Below are 17760 nucleotides of genomic sequence, written 5' to 3' on the forward strand. Positions count from 1 at the left end.
GGATAATTTTACTTCCTTTATATCAACCCATCGTGTTTGTAAATTTGCCAGACAAGTACAGTAATAGCACAATTGCTCTCGTTTTGAAAGTAAATTAATTTTTTGTTTTTTGTTAATGACATAGATCTAAGAAAAAGATTTAGAATACCTCCATAGAAAAAATAGAATCAATATTTTTCGTTCGCTCTTTTAGTTAATTCCAGTTGGCCTAATGAATTTTTGTTTTCGTTCAAAATTTGCTTTAAAAGCTTTTTTTTTATTTAAAAGAAAAAGTTTCATTGAAATACATAATAATGGTCCAAACAGTGCTCTAATTACATATTTTGACAGAGTTTCATATTTTTTTTATAAAATAAAATGTATGAAAAAAATCAATGCATTTTTCTGAAAATCAAAAATTAAATATGCCTATTATAGCAAGAACAATTTTGTTTTTTATATAACATACACGACATTTATGATTTATATAATCATTTCAAAAGAGACGTCTTTCTGTGTGTGTGGTTTTTTTTTAATTATGCATATCCATGGAATATATGTATTCCTAAAATGATGCATGCGTCTTTGAGAGAATATTCATAAGGATTCTACTGGAGAAATCGTCTTTACATGCAATCTGGGAAATCTAGGCGTTCAATCATTCGGTATCTGACACGTTATTATTCTTTCACAACACGCGAAATTGCAACCTTAATAAGTAATTGCCAATGCGAAGCTATACAAACACTCCATTGAATTAAGGAAATGAAGGGAAACTGTCGCCTGCTGTGAGAACAAATTAATCTTCTTCTCTCACAGGGAAACATTCGAACACATACTTCTTGTTGTATTTGGTCATCTTGAGAATTTATATGGATGAAAGTCAAAATTATCAAAATACGATCACCCTTTGAAATTTTCTACATTGCACAGTATTTGCTACATATGAAATAATTTCTTAAAAGTAGATACTATAAAAGGCCCATTTAAAGTTTCGAGCTCGGGATTTGCATATCAGTAACTAACGTAAACGTTAGGCCTAATGCGCTTCGCTGTTAGAAAGGGTGATATTCGATATGAAAAATGTGTGTGTGGGTGTGTGTGTGTGGGTGGGTGGGGGTGGGTGATAGATAGATAGATAGATAGTTCATCTCTAAAGAACACACGTGTACGTCACAATATGGAAGTGTACCAAACCTCCTAAACGCCAACAACCCATCGCAAGAATTTTTTTAAAAAATCTTAGAAAGGAAGGAAAGTTATTCAAAATGTAAACTTGATTTATCAAATGATTGGAATTAATTTTCATTACCTTTAATTAATAATTTCAAGCAATCAAAGTATCTTTACATATTTAATTTCTAATTTCTGCCAGTTTAATTTAAGAAATGACGTCGACTTTAAAATACATTTCACATTAGATTCTTACTATAGTTGGAACTTCCTGTTTAAATCCCGTTATATCAAGCAAAGTGTTGGTATTGTATCGATTCCATTTTACCAAATCTTTTTAAAATAAGTATCCGACTTCATATACATAGTGGGTCCTTGATCTGATTAAAAGAATGAATTCAATTTACGGCATATTGTTGGCAAGAAGCAACACTGTCTGAATTATTTTACTTTAATTCATAAAACTATAATTACAATTTTGTTTCTAATAATTGTTCTACATGCAGGTATAGTCTACGTAATTCTAGAAATACATAGAACTAGTAGACTATGGTCTATTTATATCATCCAATCAACAGGCGGATTACAAGTTACGAGCTGTACATACATAACACAATAAAATCAACGATATTTTGATATTCAGCTTTTCTTGCGCGGCTAATCATATTTGTGACCAGGAGTCTAGCGCGCTAGAATATTAAGCTTTTGTCTGTTGGTCTAAAATAATAGGCCTATCCTATAATATGTCGTAAAAGAAATTTACATTTATACACAAATGGTAAAACCACATCCCTCTTTCTCTCAGATATACAGATGATACATATGCTGCTGACTGAACAAAATTAAAAGTCATTCTGGTACACAGTATAGAGAGATACACATGATTTCTAGTATGATTGTTCCACTTAACAAAATTCCTTCAATCAAAAATATTATCTTTGCCGATTTACAAAGTTCATCGTGTTTTTCATTTTGGCGTCGTGAAATTTTGGCGGATGCTTTGAAATATTGGTGCTTTTTTATTGTAAAGGGTTTAAATAATTCACCCTAAAATAACTTTGTGAAAATGAGTAAACTTATTTATAGCAGAATTTCGTGCACCCCTTGCTTTTTCACCATACCAGAATTATTCTAAACATAGTATTTTCTTCAAAGCATCAATACAAACATAATTTATTCTCTACAATCTATGCTTGCTACTGTCTACGAATTATAAATGTATTCTTGTATACTTGTTGCTGTCCTTGTATATAGTTACAAAACGTTTAGTTCATTAATCTGACAAGACATTGAACTCTACTTCATAACAGTCACTGAATAGCGGCAGAAAGTCTAGAAACATTTCTTACAAGAAAGTTATTGTTTTTACTTTGCGAATGCTTATAACGAATGATCAACAAATATAACAAAAAATCAGTTGCAGCTGTTTTCCCCAGCCTGATAAAAATAAAATTGTTATCACTAAAACGTTCACATTAGGCGAGTAGTGTTAATGTCGTCAATACTTCATACCTCCCCCGCGCCTTCCCCTCCCCAAGTCGTGTCAAGGTATCAAAATTCTCTTGACAACAGACATGCCAGTACAAACAAACTATATCAACCATTTAAAGGTCCAAGTTTTCATGACTGAACAACTTCATGAAATTTCACATTTGATTGAACCAAGCATAATTTGGAATCATTTCTGTAGAGGAATGCTTTTTACAAAAATAATACATGAACATTGTTGTCATGATACATTTGGTCATTCCAGAAATGACTTCTGTTATCGACGCCGTCGACCAATCAACTCACTTGGTTGTTCAATTTATACACCTGAAAAATATAAGTACAGGAGTTTTTACTAATGAAACATTTTAAGTCAAAATTTCGTTAAACTTAAAATCGATGGCACGCTGTTTGCCTAAATATATCGCTGGAACGTTTTGAGTTTAAATGTATCACTGGGACGTTTTGAGTCTAAATAATATCAACTGAATGCTTTACACCTAAAAATATCGCTGGAACGCTTTGAGCCTAAATATATAGCTGGAATGCTATGAGTCTAAATTTTATATATCGCTGGAATGATATGAGCCTAAATATATCGCTAAACGTTTTGAGCCTAAATATATTGCTGGAACGATTATAGCCTAAATATATAGCTGGAACGCTATGAGCCTAAATATATTGCTGGAATGCATTGAGCCTTAATATATCGCTGGAATGCTTTGAGCCTAAATATATCACTGGAACGCTATGAGCTCAAATATGTAGCTGGAACGCTATGAGCTCAAATATGTTGCTAGAATTTCTGAGTCTATTGTTAGTGTTCCCCTGGTTACCTGATGTCATATTCCATTACGTCAAATTGACTCCCATTCTCTTCAATGCTAGCATAGCATTTACTGCTTTCTAAAACGAAAACAGAAAAAGCGAATTAGTATGCCGAAATCGCCATAAATGCCATTTCAATGGTATCATGGATGAAATGGGTCTAAGAACCTTCATTACCTGCCACTTTCGTCTGAACACAAATTTCTTCAGCCTCTTTTTGGAAAGAGACCGTTCTGGTAGCTTTGCTTCTCTTTTCTGGGAACGCTGAAATTAGATTACTATAATTCAATGCTTTAACAAAGAAATCTAAATTCTTTTTTATAGTAGTTATATTAAGTTGGTAAATTGAATTGAATATTTATATTTGAAAATGTATTAATATAAATCTATCATTTGAGTCTAAGTAGGTTTTAAACATCGGACACCCTTAATTCAATTGCATTAGTATGGTATCTTGAAGTCTAAATCGTTATGTTTTGATTCTATACAGAGTGGTATATACCCAGAACCAATTTATCGAGGAAGCTGGATTAAGATGTTCCATAAATTACTTACTCTAAGCCAGATGTGGTCCAGACACTGACGAGAGGTCATTCTCTTCCTAAAACAGATTAAAAGTATACACATTTATGTCACGAGCAACAAAAAGTGGATACAGCGAATTATTTGAATCTAATTATCATCAATTTATCATAAAGTACCTTGGATCTTTTACTAATAATCTTGATATAAAATCTTTCGCTTCCTTTGAAATACTCTCGAATTCCTCGGCACTGAAGTCCCATTTTGCTGACGTCACATTGACAAGGGTTTCTGCATCAGTATCACCGACAAAGGGGGATAAACCTGACAATCTACAAAATATATCAATATCTGATATTATCACTAATAAGCATATAAATATGGCATATCATTACTTACTGTTATATACTATGTTTAATTAGAGACAGTATTGAACCAATTTTTATTCAAAACGTAAGAGATCATTGTTTTAGGAGACTTAATCTAGGTATATTCAAAGTTTCATTAGAAAATACAATATATTCTATGAGCCGATGAAAATCGTCTTTTGAAGTTCCTATTAAAAATTGAATTGAATTTTACGCGTGTAACGTTTTCTTATAAGGTTTTCAGGTAAACTTATACATAAACTTCTAGTATATTTGATATATATATGTTGGTACTTTGAAACGGAACACTTACAGCACATAACATATGACCCCTATGCTCCACATGTCCGTTGCTGGCGACGCAGGGTCAAAGTTCACGACCTCTGGTGCCATGAACTCTGGTGTACCAAACAGAATTCGGAGATCACCGGAGGGATCAAATTTCCGTGCCAAGCCGAAGTCGATGATTTTGATAATGTTGCCTTCTCGTGTTAGACACAATATATTTTCTGGCTGTAAAGAAAGAGTGGCGGTTTTATCTATCTTTGAAGTAATATGTCAGGAAAAGAAAGTCCGATTTCCTAACGATTATCGGCGTTCTTGATGAAAATTGTCATTTGTCAGAATCTTACAATCATTCTGAGCTCTCAGACAAAAACCAGAAGTAGGATCTTACGATTACAAACTTTTTCATGTTTTGCAGCTAAGAATCACGACGACTTGAGAATGTAAACTACATATTTAATAAAAATGGAAGTGTAAATACCTTTAAATCTAAATGCAGAACCTCCCTGCAATGCATGAAAGCAATGCCTTCACAGATCTGCCTCATAAACATTATGCAGGCCTTTTCCGTCAAGATAAAATCGTCGTTGATTACACGCTCAAAGAGCTCCCCGCCTGAAATTCTGTCCAAGAAAAGAAATTCCTAATGGTTTTATTACAAAAATGTATGCATACCTTTTGCAATGTCATTCGTTTTGTAAGTGCCTTACAACTACCAGTTACCTTCACAATTCTATAAATGCAATTACTCCCCTCCAGATTAAAATTGAAAGAAGTCTTAATACAATGTTTCAAATGATTATTAAAAATGAACTGCTATTGCTTTCCTTGCATATTTACATATGTACCATAATGCGCTAACGCAGTAAGTTGTGTTAGAACATCATGAAATATGCCAATGGAAGTAATTGAAGTTTGTGACGCTATGTTTGACAAAATAAATAATGTCCGTAATTGGCAACTGTTGCATTGTGTTGTATCTAGTGAATGAAAGTTTACCAAAAAAGAGGTGAAAAAAAAGATTTCTTCAAGGTTCATATTACTCACAGTTCTGTCACTATACAGAAAGTGTCCTTTTTCTCAAAGGCGTCATACAGCTGAAGAAGGCGAGGGTGCTGTAGTGTTTTCATGATATCAACCTCGTTAATGACGTCATCTCTTTCTTGTAGTCCATTTACTGCGATAAACTTTGCCGCCAGAAACCTCCCGGTTTTCTTCTCTTTACACTTTTTCACCTCTCCAAATTTCCCCCTACAGAATCAAAATTTATCGAACAAAATTATTTTTATCAACCGACCTAATATGAATCGTAATTTTTAATTCAACTTTTAAAGATTAAAGTACATTGAACCTCTGTTATAAAAAGGTAATGCACTAGATTAAATTTAGTTCGTTTATTTTCAAAATTTTCAAAATCTACTGCAAAATATGTACAAAACTTCTGCTGATTAAATATCGCAGTATATTGTAAATAAATGTACGGAGGATATTACTTTGTAATAACGATTACGTTGACTAGTGAGTAGGGCTTGATTTTCTTAACAAGTTTCCTTTCAGTACTCACAAGTCATTAAAATTATGATTTGAAATAATGAAAAGAAAATATTTCCAAATATTAAGGTAATACAAAATTTAATCTTATCTTGACGATTTTTTGGGATTCAAGAGATAAGATTTATCTATTTACACTTGATTTACCTGCCCAGCAGTAAATCCGTGACGTCATATTCCTCAGTAACCCACTTTGATTTCTTGATGCAAACATTTCTATGCTCAAAGGTCATTTCATCGGCTGCAACGAACATAATTATACAAACTATTCAATGTTTTCAAAGCTTAATTATTATATGTAAAACTGCAAAATTCTCTTAAATCTATTATGTGACCGAAATCTTCGAAATAACTCGTCAAGTGCTTCACTGATTGAAATGTTATCTACTGAACAAGTTGTTAAGAAAATGTTGTACTTCAGATTTCTCTAGAAATAGTTTTTTTCTGCTCAAGACATATGAATGAGTGCTATCACGTAATCCTATACTGCAGAGTACTACATCAATTAAATAGCCACTTTTAGATCTTTTGTACCGAAAAACAGCAAAATTATCTCAAATCTTCATATTTTCAAACTCTAGAGTACTCGATGTTTTTTTTTCACAAGTTTCTCTTAAATTTTTCTTTCAGACTCGAAATTGTATTATGATATCATTACCTGTCTGTTCCCGGAGATTTAGGAAAGACCCATGTGAACTTATGCTTTTAATTAATTTAAGCTGCATATTGAAGGTGAAATATTGCTTTGATAATTTTGAGTTTTGCAGAAATGGCTCTCAACCATAACAAATATTGCAAAACACAACAAAATACACCAAAAAGCACGGGGAAAACCGAGAAAGCATATGTTGTAAAAGTGCGCCCATCTTTTGTCGGTGTCTGAATCTGTCAAAACGGATATCACATGGTGTTGATACAACTAGTGCTGATCTTGTCTAGAAAATCTTCAGATTGCAGCAGCTGCACATTTTTTTAATGCAATATTATTTCGAGGCTTTGATACCAGAACCGCAACATTATTGCAAACACTTGTCGGAAAAGACGTCGGCCAACCGATTCAAAAGAAGTCCTCTAGTTGCTATATCTTCTACATTCCAAAAAATGATAATGCGGTTGATTTAATAGTTGGTTTAAATAGCGTTGGGTAAATGAATTTAATTTACATTATCATGGTGAAAGTTAGCACATCATAAAACTGATGCTAGAACGTGAATCATTCTGTAGGACTTCTTTCTCGGGTAACCGCAAAATGCCAGAGACATGTTTAAAGCATTAGGTGTTAGATAAGAAAAAAATATTTTACCCTAAATATGGATATGTTATACGAAGTATTATAATACTAGTACGTACATAATAAAGATTTGCATTTTTAAACAATTATCAGTCATCAGCTACATAAATTCATTTTTTTCCTATAATTTTATTCCCGTCAGGATATAAGATATGATTATAGCATCGACTCAATCGATCTCATTCAAATGTTGCCGATTGACTGGGTCTTAAATGATCAGGCAACGAAATTACTAAAACGTTAAGGTGAAGGTGGTTCGGAATTCAACTGCTAATAGGCAGATCTTCTAGATGACAAAACATTTGCCAGAGTACCCTTCTCTCCCACATTCCGACAACCCATTTATTTTCGATGGATCATTAAAAGTGACAAGTAAAGTGCAATTAATCGGTCTGTGGAAGTTAATAAAGAATCGTGCCAAAATACATTTGCAAGAAAAACTAACAAAACGTGACTTTTTAAAAGTGTCGATGAAAAATAGCTCTCAAAATTCGTTGAAAGCATTGAAATGATGTTGATATATTCTATTTTCGGTTTAACCTTTCTTTTTAAAATCACTTTTTTATCGTCATATATCTTAAGGAAAACAATGAAAAAAGCTGAACATGTTCCCCATTCATGTATACTGATGCAATTGTTATCCAATGACATATATATCTTTAAGGAAAGTGATTCAGAACATGCAGTGGGTGTTAATTGTTTGGAGGATTGGAAACGTAATTAGGATATTGGTTGCAAAGTGATTGAAAAGGAATGTAGCCCCATCCTATATTTAAGACGTCTATTGTTTTACATTCAGTTACTGGGTACATACCATATATACAAGAAGTATATTTTTAAAATCACCTCGAATCTCGATATTCCTGTCATTTATGACACTGAATTAAGACGGAAACTAAACTTAGCTTCATATTGTGTACTAGTCCAAATGCCGTTAGTCTAGTCCTGGACTAAAATGACGCTATGTCACTGGATAAAATGCGCCACGTGATTATCGTCTAAATCTCGATGTCGAGGTGTCGTAGATGTCGAGTGGTAAAATTGGCGGACGGATTGTCTTTTTCATTACATTTCTCTCTTAATGTCGATATATTGATATACAAAAGGGCCCGATCCTATTCAAAATAATTCACTTACTAGGTTTGTTACCGCGTGTCTAGGATATCCTTTCAGGATCTTAACGTCTATTGAAGGTTTGGTTTCGCCTCGCCTCATATATATATATATATATACGATAACAAACCGACAACTTTATGTTGACAGTCGGTAGCAGACCTAATAGGTAAAAATATACTCTAAAAAAACTACTTTGATATGCAAAATGTGATTCTTTTTCATGAGTGTTTGTCATTTTTTTGGTATAGTCTCGTTGTGTATGTCGCATGTTGAATATGGGTTGGTGTAAGTCTTGTATGTTGCAAGTCTCGTGGTGTTTGTTGTATATAGCATGTTATAGGTCTGTGTTGTATGTCGTGTTTTAAGTCGTATGATAAATAGCTCGTAGAGTATTTTGTATGTCGGGTGTTGTAGGTCTTGTGCTGTATGTCGTGTTGTCTGTCTTTTGCTGTATGCCGTGTGTAGTAGGTATCGTGATGTATGTCGTCTATTGTAAGGCTTGTGCTGTATGTCGTGTTGTAAGTTTTGTGCTGTATTTCGCATGGTATATGCCGTGTATTGTACGTCTTGTGTTGTATGCCGTGTATTATAAGTCTTGAGTTATATGCCATGTGTATTAAGTCTTGTGTTGTATGCCATGTGTAGTAGGTGCCGTGTGTAATAGGTCTTGTGTTTTATGCCGTGTGTAATAGGTCTTGTGTTGTATGCCGTGTTGTAAGTCTTGTGATGTATGTCGTATAGCGTGTGTCGTGTTTTTGGTGTAACGGTCAACTTACCTCCAGAGGGTTCACTCTCATCAACATGGACTTTACAACTTTTCTTCATTTTGGAGTTTTCTACAACCATACATCTACGAAAATACAAAGAAGACAACATAATAAACATAAGATACTTACGTCATTGTTAACCCATTCAGAATATAAGCTCATTTCTTATCTTAAAGACAAAAAAGAGATTTTCATATGACATTCTGAAGTAGGATGAATTTAGCAGATTAGGGTGGCAGGGGACAGTTTTTTTGATACAATTCATTGTAGCCAAGGGATGCATGTCTTTGGAACTCTGTAACTAGAATTTCCTCAGTTCCCATTCAGCACAAATACCTTTAATTCACTCTTTATAAGGCCAATCAACAATTTCTGAAGAAAATTATCAGTCAAAACCTGTAAAATTCTCTACATACTGGTTTTTATGAGATTTTGACCCTTTCATATTTTGCTAATTTTTCATGATTTTTCAGCTCTTTAGATCTCCCCCAGCTAATTCCCTGCAGAGGGTTGACCTTCCTTACCGCGTGCATGTTGCACTATCACATGTCAGAAACTTACCGGTGTATAGTTTACAATGTCCCATCCACCTACTTTTCGTGTTATTTTACCTCCCGTCTGTAACTTGCAATTTCACTGTGTAAAGTCAGCACAACAGTCATAGCCGCACGTTTCGCATTTTACTTCTGATTCTTATGTACCTAACATAAGGGGCCTACATATTGCATATCAATTTCAACAACAGACATCCCTCTAACTAATGATAATCATTAAAAATCATTTCATGAATTTTAGCAACACTCACAAGCCTTCAAGTACAGCAACTCTCAATTTTACAAAAATATTGACGGGTACTTTATTCGAAACTGTCCCTTGCTACCTTTAACATACACTAACATTCTCTGAAAAGTCATCTTGTCTTAAAATTAAAAGGCTTATGCTATTCTGAGAAAAAGTACACCACATTTTGACAATTCCATTGAGGTTAAAGAAAAATATGGCCATTTAAGTGATCCCACCATTTCCACATTCCTCTATTTAACACAGATTCATAGGGCTCTCCATAAATAAAGCACATTTACCTCATCTTTTAGAGGTCAACTGCTGTTCAACCCCCTTAAATAAGAAACCTTATTCAATACTACATACATTTGCTTGATAATATCATGATAAAAGCATCACATCACTTAGAAATCCCTCTACATGTATACCCTCCCCCTATCTTTTGATTTTCACAAGAAGGATTAGTTTGAACACTTTAACCTAATATTATGAAACTTTTGGCAGTTTCCTTGAGTCATTTCTTACACATATTTGAAAACAACCATCACTGATATTTAAAATTGATCTTTTTTTGGTAAATGGATGATTTGTAGCATTTTTATTCACAAAAAGTCATGTCGCCCTACATGTGATTTCTTGTTTTCATGAAAAACTAAGCCTATAATCATATTTAGTGGATATCTTACATATTCTGGTTTCTAGTCTCCTTTTAACTTTGCTAAATAAGTAAGACCTACAAGTGTGATGTGTGCGTTTAATTAAAATGAATTTCAAACACACCCGCGTACCTGGGGACGGATGAGAATTCCATGAAAAATGTTCAAATTTTACATGTTTTTCTACATTTTTGATGCATATATACAATAAAAGGGTAAAAATATGTTGTTTTTTATTCATTTCAAGAGTAATTATCATAGCAGATGTTATTTCAAGGTCAAATGTACATTTACATATCCTACATGTAATGGTAATGGAGTCCATTGGAAAGCGGGGGTGGCTTTTTCAATTCTGTAAATACATCTAAAATACCATTTTTTGATAGGAAGGAGCAAAAACTTGAGTTTTTCGACATATTGTATACTTTGATAACTGTATTTGTCTACATGTAAAGTTCATTTGAAATAAAAATATGCTGTTTTAAAAAAATTGGGGGATATAAGTCAGGTGGCTTAATGTTATTTCATAAAATCAGACAGCAAAATGGCTGCAAATTCATAAATTTAATGATTTAATTGGTAAAAACTGTTTTAAAGTATTTATTCTTATCTCAGTAATTAACTTAAGCCTATTAATTGTCACCAGGATAGGAAATACCTACTCTCTTAGCCAATTTACTCTAGTGGTGGTCATTCTACACATTTAAGAGGGAGTTACTCCCCTTGAATATTTTAGCTACTAAATCATGTAATGACATCTTCAGCCAAGAAAATCATCCATTTTCACAAAATGTATTACTTATGGTACAAAATCCACTCAAAATTACAGTTAAAGGAGAAATATGATAATACCATGTAGTCTTGAAGGTGGCAGGGGACAGTTTTTTTGATACAATTCATTGTAGCCAAGGGATGCATGTCTTTGGAACTCTGTAACTAGAATTTCCTCAGTTCCCATTCAGCACAAATACCTTTAATTCACTCTTTATAAGGCCAATCAACAATTTCTGAAGAAAATTATCAGTCAAAACCTGTAAAATTCTCTACATACTGGTTTTTATGAGATTTTGACCCTTTCATATTTTGCTAATTTTTCATGATTTTTCAGCTCTTTAGATCTCCCCCAGCTAATTCCCTGCAGAGGGTTGACCTTCCTTACCGCGTGCATGTTGCACTATCACATGTCAGAAACTTACCGGTGTATAGTTTACAATGTCCCATCCACCTACTTTTCGTGTTATTTTACCTCCCGTCTGTAACTTGCAATTTCACTGTGTAAAGTCAGCACAACAGTCATAGCCGCACGTTTCGCATTTTACTTCTGATTCTTATGTACCTAACATAAGGGGCCTACATATTGCATATCAATTTCAACAACAGACATCCCTCTAACTAATGATAATCATTAAAAATCATTTCATGAATTTTAGCAACACTCACAAGCCTTCAAGTACAGCAACTCTCAATTTTACAAAAATATTGACGGGTACTTTATTCGAAACTGTCCCTTGCTACCTTTAGACACAGACGGTAGGACACGTGGTGAATCGTACGGGAGTTGTCGGTAAAACAGCAGCTTCGCGATAAAATCTGCGAGCAGGGTTCTTCGATAGTATCTATCTCTTCTCCGATGAAATAGCAAATAAATCAAATTCATTTTAAAGTAGGTTTTAAAGCAAATGCTTAAAATTGCTTTTTTTCATTTGCAATTGCATAACTAAAAATCTAGAATAAACCACAATATTTGGGTTTTTTTAACATGCAGCACCTGGTTTGAATATGCAATTACAAATGCTACGAATACTTTCGTCTTAACCAAGATTGAAAAACCTAAATTGAAAATCTTCATTTCTTGGTTATGATCATCACCCAACAGGTTTTTTGTGTTTTGAATAAAATTGTTAGAAGTAAACCCAAAAATACATTATCGGCACAATTCTAAAAAACAAACAAAAGTCGGCAAACGGCCACACAGAACAAAAAATAATGGTTGTGTAATTATGTTTCATTTATTCTTCTTGTTAAAGATTTGCAGTTTTAAACAGACCACACATTGGCTTCGCAAGGTAGAGAGAGTTATTTAATAACGAACTGACATGTTAAGCGTATGATGTCTGCAGCTTTCAAATGTTGCTTGAAAAATATTCAAAGCAATACTAATTTGAGATTTGGCAATATAAACCGTTAATAATGATGAAACTAAATTCGCCATTACAACAAGTTAAGTCATAAGGAAGAGATGATTATCGTCGATTGGGATTTGATTTAAGAAAATAATTCTTCGAAAACTATTTTTTTTTTTGGAGAAAATAAGTTCGATTCTCTCAATAACGGATTAAAATGTGGATATTTTTTACAAAAGCTTCGCTCCAGAACTGGGCCTTTTGTACCACGTGTACCAAAAACGACGTCTGACAACGAACAGAGTTAAATGAATGGTTACATTAAAGCCTTTTCAAATGTAGAATGGTCATGATAAACAAGCGTTCCTGTTAACTTTCAAACTTAATTGTCGAAATACTTGAACAAGAATATTGCTATTTTATTTATACAAGACAACCAGCTATTAACCTTAAGAAGACCATGATGCTGCACAGATTCCTTTGCCTAGAATAGCGAGAGTGTTCCCGGCAATTAATTACTTGTAAATAAAGTGCCACATCAAAGGCATTGTTTCGTATACAAGAAAACTTAGTGCAAGAAGTTGCAAAGTATGATCGGATCTTTTGCACCAGTGTGAACCCATCAATCTTCCGATGCTCCTCAAAAACACTTTCGAGAGAATTTCATCAGGTGTGCTAGTTCCGCTGTCATTTAACTGGTTCCCATAGCGCGTGCAGCAGGTTTAGAGCTACAAACCGAGTTTCGTTTAATATCTTTCCTAATGAAAATGCCACCTTAAGGTTGAGTTAATCAAATCCTTTATTATTTAATATTAAAAGACGAAAAACTCAGCCTGGTTATGTTTTAGATATAGGTAGACTTGAATACTAAATTGGATTCATTCTCTTCTTGTGAAGCATGTAATGAATAGGAAAAACGAAAATGGCTGAAAGATACCAAAGCAAATTGCTACTGAAACCTGTAAACAACACTTATTTGGAAAACTTTGTGAAATATATTAAAATTTTATTCTAATCAAGTTGGTAATAGTAATTATAACTTTTATATTAAGAATTATCTTCCGGTCTTTAAAAATGTAGAACAAAAACTTTTCAGATCTTTTCGTTTGCGTAAAAATGATTTTCTAAATCCCTTGGACGTTAGTGAAATCTACGAACAAGAGCTAATGAAGAAGTCTTGCGTAATAAAGGAGGCGTGATGAAACAGAAGAATATCTCTTTCAAAAACAACGATCATTACATTAGCATCATATAATAGATTGATTATTATTCTACGCTCATAAAAGTGGAAGAGTTTACACTAAGATATTTATCTGGCAAGAGAAATCCCAAGATTTATTATAACTTGTGTCGAAAGTAAATGAAGAGAAAGGTCTTTGTGTTCCGGTAATTAGGCGGGGAGGGTTAAGTAGAAGTTATCTGTGTTTTGACACATAAACATTATCGGGTATTGACATCATTGCTTCGCTAGAGGCTCAGATCTCTCTCTTTCTCTCAGCAGCCGATTTGGAAAACAGACGTCAGAAACTTGGAGAAAAGGTATCTCTATCGCTTAATCCGCGCTATCGAACATCCGTAATGCTTCAAAAGATCTTTATTAACGTTTAATTTTGCATAAAAAAGCTCTTTGGAATTCAGAAGGTTCTTGTTTTATATCAAAACATGTTTACACCAGATTTACTTAAATAGATACAACCTGTAATATGCGTTTTAAATGGAGGAGATCAGAAAAATATAAGATCTGCAAAGAGGAATGGGTAATCTGCAGTTTTATGAATTTTAATGAGGTTTAGAGAGATTGGTTGTAAGTGGTTTTCTGCATTACGTGCTGTTCAGCAGATTGTGCAACTATTAAGACCAGTGTAATTCCGAAGCTCTCTAGATAACCGAATTTTTCTATGTTCATAGAAATTCATATATATTGTTTGCTTATCTCTTCCTTGGGTGTCTTCTCTTTGTTTCTCGGTGATAGAGTGATGGAACGCCTCGACTTCTGCTGGGGGGAATCAGATAACATTGAATACAAACGGTCGAAACGCAATAATCAGACCAAGGAAAATTTCATTAATGCAATTCTAAAAAAGAAAAGGGGCTGGTCTCCTTACTCCAACCAACATGTACTTCTCCGTTTCCTTCTGATAAATATCGGGACTAATTATACCTACCGAATTCCTATCGTAAAAAGTGTACCACCATTTCAAATAATGATTTGAACTTACCCCAAAGAAACGTTGTTTACATTGCCTACTACTGATTAATGCTAGCTCTTCTTTGATATCGCCTATCGAGGAGAAACATCTCACAGAATTTCTCTTTGTGAGCACACCGGAAATGTATGTCGGCGTTCGGAGCCAGAGTCGGTGGGAGTCTGCTTCATGTCTCTGTCTTCATTGAGGAGCTTTTCATGTCAATGTTTAATTGCTCCATTAAAATAAATACCAGTTTCTCTTTTTAAAAAAGTTATTTTGAGCTGAGACTTATGAATGACGAGACATCTTTTTTTCATCTTCTTTTAAAAGCTATGCAGAGGAATCTATGCGGTGATTGTAACCTGCAGGCAATTGCAACAAGTTCTTCATTCATCGCGAAGAACATCTCGGCACACATTTTAGGAGCAAGATAAACATGCTTTAGTGTTTGCTGATAATGCATACGATTTATCAAGCCGATTACACCGCAAGCAAGCATCTCAGCTGATGTCTACATAGATTCTACAACACTGCTCCGCTTTTTGTCCAAGAACTTGTTATTTCTTATAACATTAAATTTGCACCTCTAAAACATAAACTAATTTTCTTTTATTTATGCTAAGACTACATCAATTCAGTGTTTGATCGGTATTTGTAAATTGGAAAAAATGGTATTACATCACATTATGGTGCAAACAAATTGTTAGCTAATATATAACATATTTTCTATACGAACAACATATATAATACTTACTTAAGTTTATAGTAACAAACAAATTCGGCATGTATTGAACCCATTCCACTTTGCTCCAAATCATAGCAGTACTCCAGTTTTGCGCGTTTAAACTTTATCAAATATAAAATGCATTCCTTTAAAGTTTACTTCTGGTTGCCTTCTTATGTTTGATGTGGCACACTGTCTAATAGTTTCATTTCTTGCAGAATCTTCGCCTCTCACTTGTTCCTGCCCATCCTTTCACAAAGAGGAATCCAAAGCGGAAGAATAGTTGTGACGTCATCGCGATCATTCTGAAAAAAATCACGTGAGATTTATCTCGGTTCGGATTGTCTAAATTGGCAGTTTATGTATTAAAATAAAGTTAAAACATGTCTAACGGTCTACCTGAGTGAACTTTTGATTTGGAGCCATGCTGTTTATTTGGAAGTGCAGATTACTTAAAATTTCACGTGTTATTTTCGAAGTGTCAGATCCACTGACAGATTGTAAACTGTAACACGTGGTTTGACATGGTTCATTTGATACAAGTGCTTGTTTACAGCAAAGTTAAGGTCAAACATCGGCGATCAGGCATCTGGTTCTATTGTTTCAGCGAAATTACATCGTCATCACAAGAGTTCTCTGTAATAATAATGAACATCAGCCACCAATGCCGAATATTTATGTTATGTTGCACTTCTTTCGTATGCAAACACTCACATAGTAGCATAATGTCATATCTTACAACGTTTCGAGTCTCTGACAAAACTTCGCCTCCAATTACTGTCAAAACTAATTAGTTGCAAAACGGCAAAATAGGTAAGTAGGTGAATCTTGCAAGCCAAACAAATTATTCTCTCTCTCTCTCTCTCTCTCTCTCTCTCTCTCTCTCTCTCTCTCTCTCCTCCTCCTCCTCTCTTCCATTTTGTCCCTGTTTATAACAACAGGATCTATTAAATATTTGGACCCATTTAAATAGTCTTTAAACATGCACATAATATTTTTATTTATCAGATTCCGAGTTCAGTCTAACTGTAATTAATGCATTGGATACTATGGTATAAAATACATAATTAAATAGTAATTGTATCATCCACCGTGAGCGAAGTTCACACCAAACTAAACTGATATAATGTCAAAAGTCTACAAGGTTTTAAACTGATTTTCGTTTTAAAAAATAAGAATGAAGAAAATGTGAGTGGGAGAGGGTAGTATAGGACGACCGATATTAGATGCCAAATTGATTTTTAAATACAAAGCAGAATAAGCTTTTTAAGAACAAAAGGGAGAGCCGATGTTTTCGTCACTCTAAGAATAAGATCTATTTGCTTTCCAATATAGAAGATCGTCATTTATAACTGAAAATGAAAAATAAGACGAAAAGCTTAACTTCTATACTGATTTGTGTTAGAGAACGATGGTTAGTCAAGAACATGTGATATCAGTCTGACCTCTACTTCCCATTAAATGTTCGTTATTTTGGTACTCTCCATGCAGGTTTCTTGCATTGAATTGTGTTAAGAAATGAAAAAATCGCCTACTAGTGTCACATATGCTATGAAGTCAAATAACAAATTCATCTGTTTCTTTAAAAACAAAATAAAATGCCGTTACAAATGTATTTTGCTATTCAAAACGTTATTGTTATTGCATACGATTGTCGTGTTAGTTTAACGACAGACGAAGACAATCAATAGAGCTGATAGATTTATATATAGTTCTGGTAAGGTAACCCAACACCCGGCTTTGATTCAAAATATGTTTAAATCTACTTTATCGCTTTATCAATATTTACCGGTCCCCAATCAGGAAGAAATATCAAAACCAAAATACCAAGAAAGAATATCTTGAAAGAAGGAACAAAACTAAAGGCGTCAGGGGATCACCTCTTTAAGGGAATATTCAGTGGTCGAAATGGCTCTG

General features: G+C 33.8%; 1 protein-coding gene across 2 annotated transcripts; it reads right to left on the reverse strand.

The window, feature by feature from the left end:
- Positions 1-1589: 1589 nt before the first annotated feature.
- LOC128158836 (myosin light chain kinase, smooth muscle-like) lies at positions 1590-16395 on the reverse strand. Of its 2 annotated transcripts, XM_052821807.1 has the most exons (12): positions 16243-16395; positions 15874-16148; positions 9378-9451; positions 6342-6435; positions 5691-5894; positions 5125-5266; positions 4672-4871; positions 4170-4322; positions 4024-4069; positions 3646-3732; positions 3477-3546; positions 1590-2967 (listed from the first exon to the last, which is right to left on the reverse strand). In XM_052821807.1, the coding sequence occupies exons 2-11, from the start codon at positions 15915-15917 to the stop codon at positions 3493-3495; spliced, it is 1098 nt and encodes a 365-aa protein (XP_052677767.1). In that variant the 5' UTR covers positions 15918-16148; positions 16243-16395; the 3' UTR covers positions 1590-2967; positions 3477-3492. The 2 variants fall into 2 exon arrangements, with proteins under 2 accessions (XP_052677767.1, XP_052677773.1); XM_052821813.1 differs by lacking the exons at positions 15874-16148; positions 16243-16395 and adding an exon at positions 15150-15230.
- Between the last annotated feature and the right edge of the window lie 1365 nt (positions 16396-17760).

The sequence above is a fragment of the Crassostrea angulata genome, chromosome 1, assembly GCF_025612915.1.
Source record: "Crassostrea angulata isolate pt1a10 chromosome 1, ASM2561291v2, whole genome shotgun sequence".
NCBI classification, from domain to species: domain Eukaryota; kingdom Metazoa; phylum Mollusca; class Bivalvia; order Ostreida; family Ostreidae; genus Magallana; species Magallana angulata.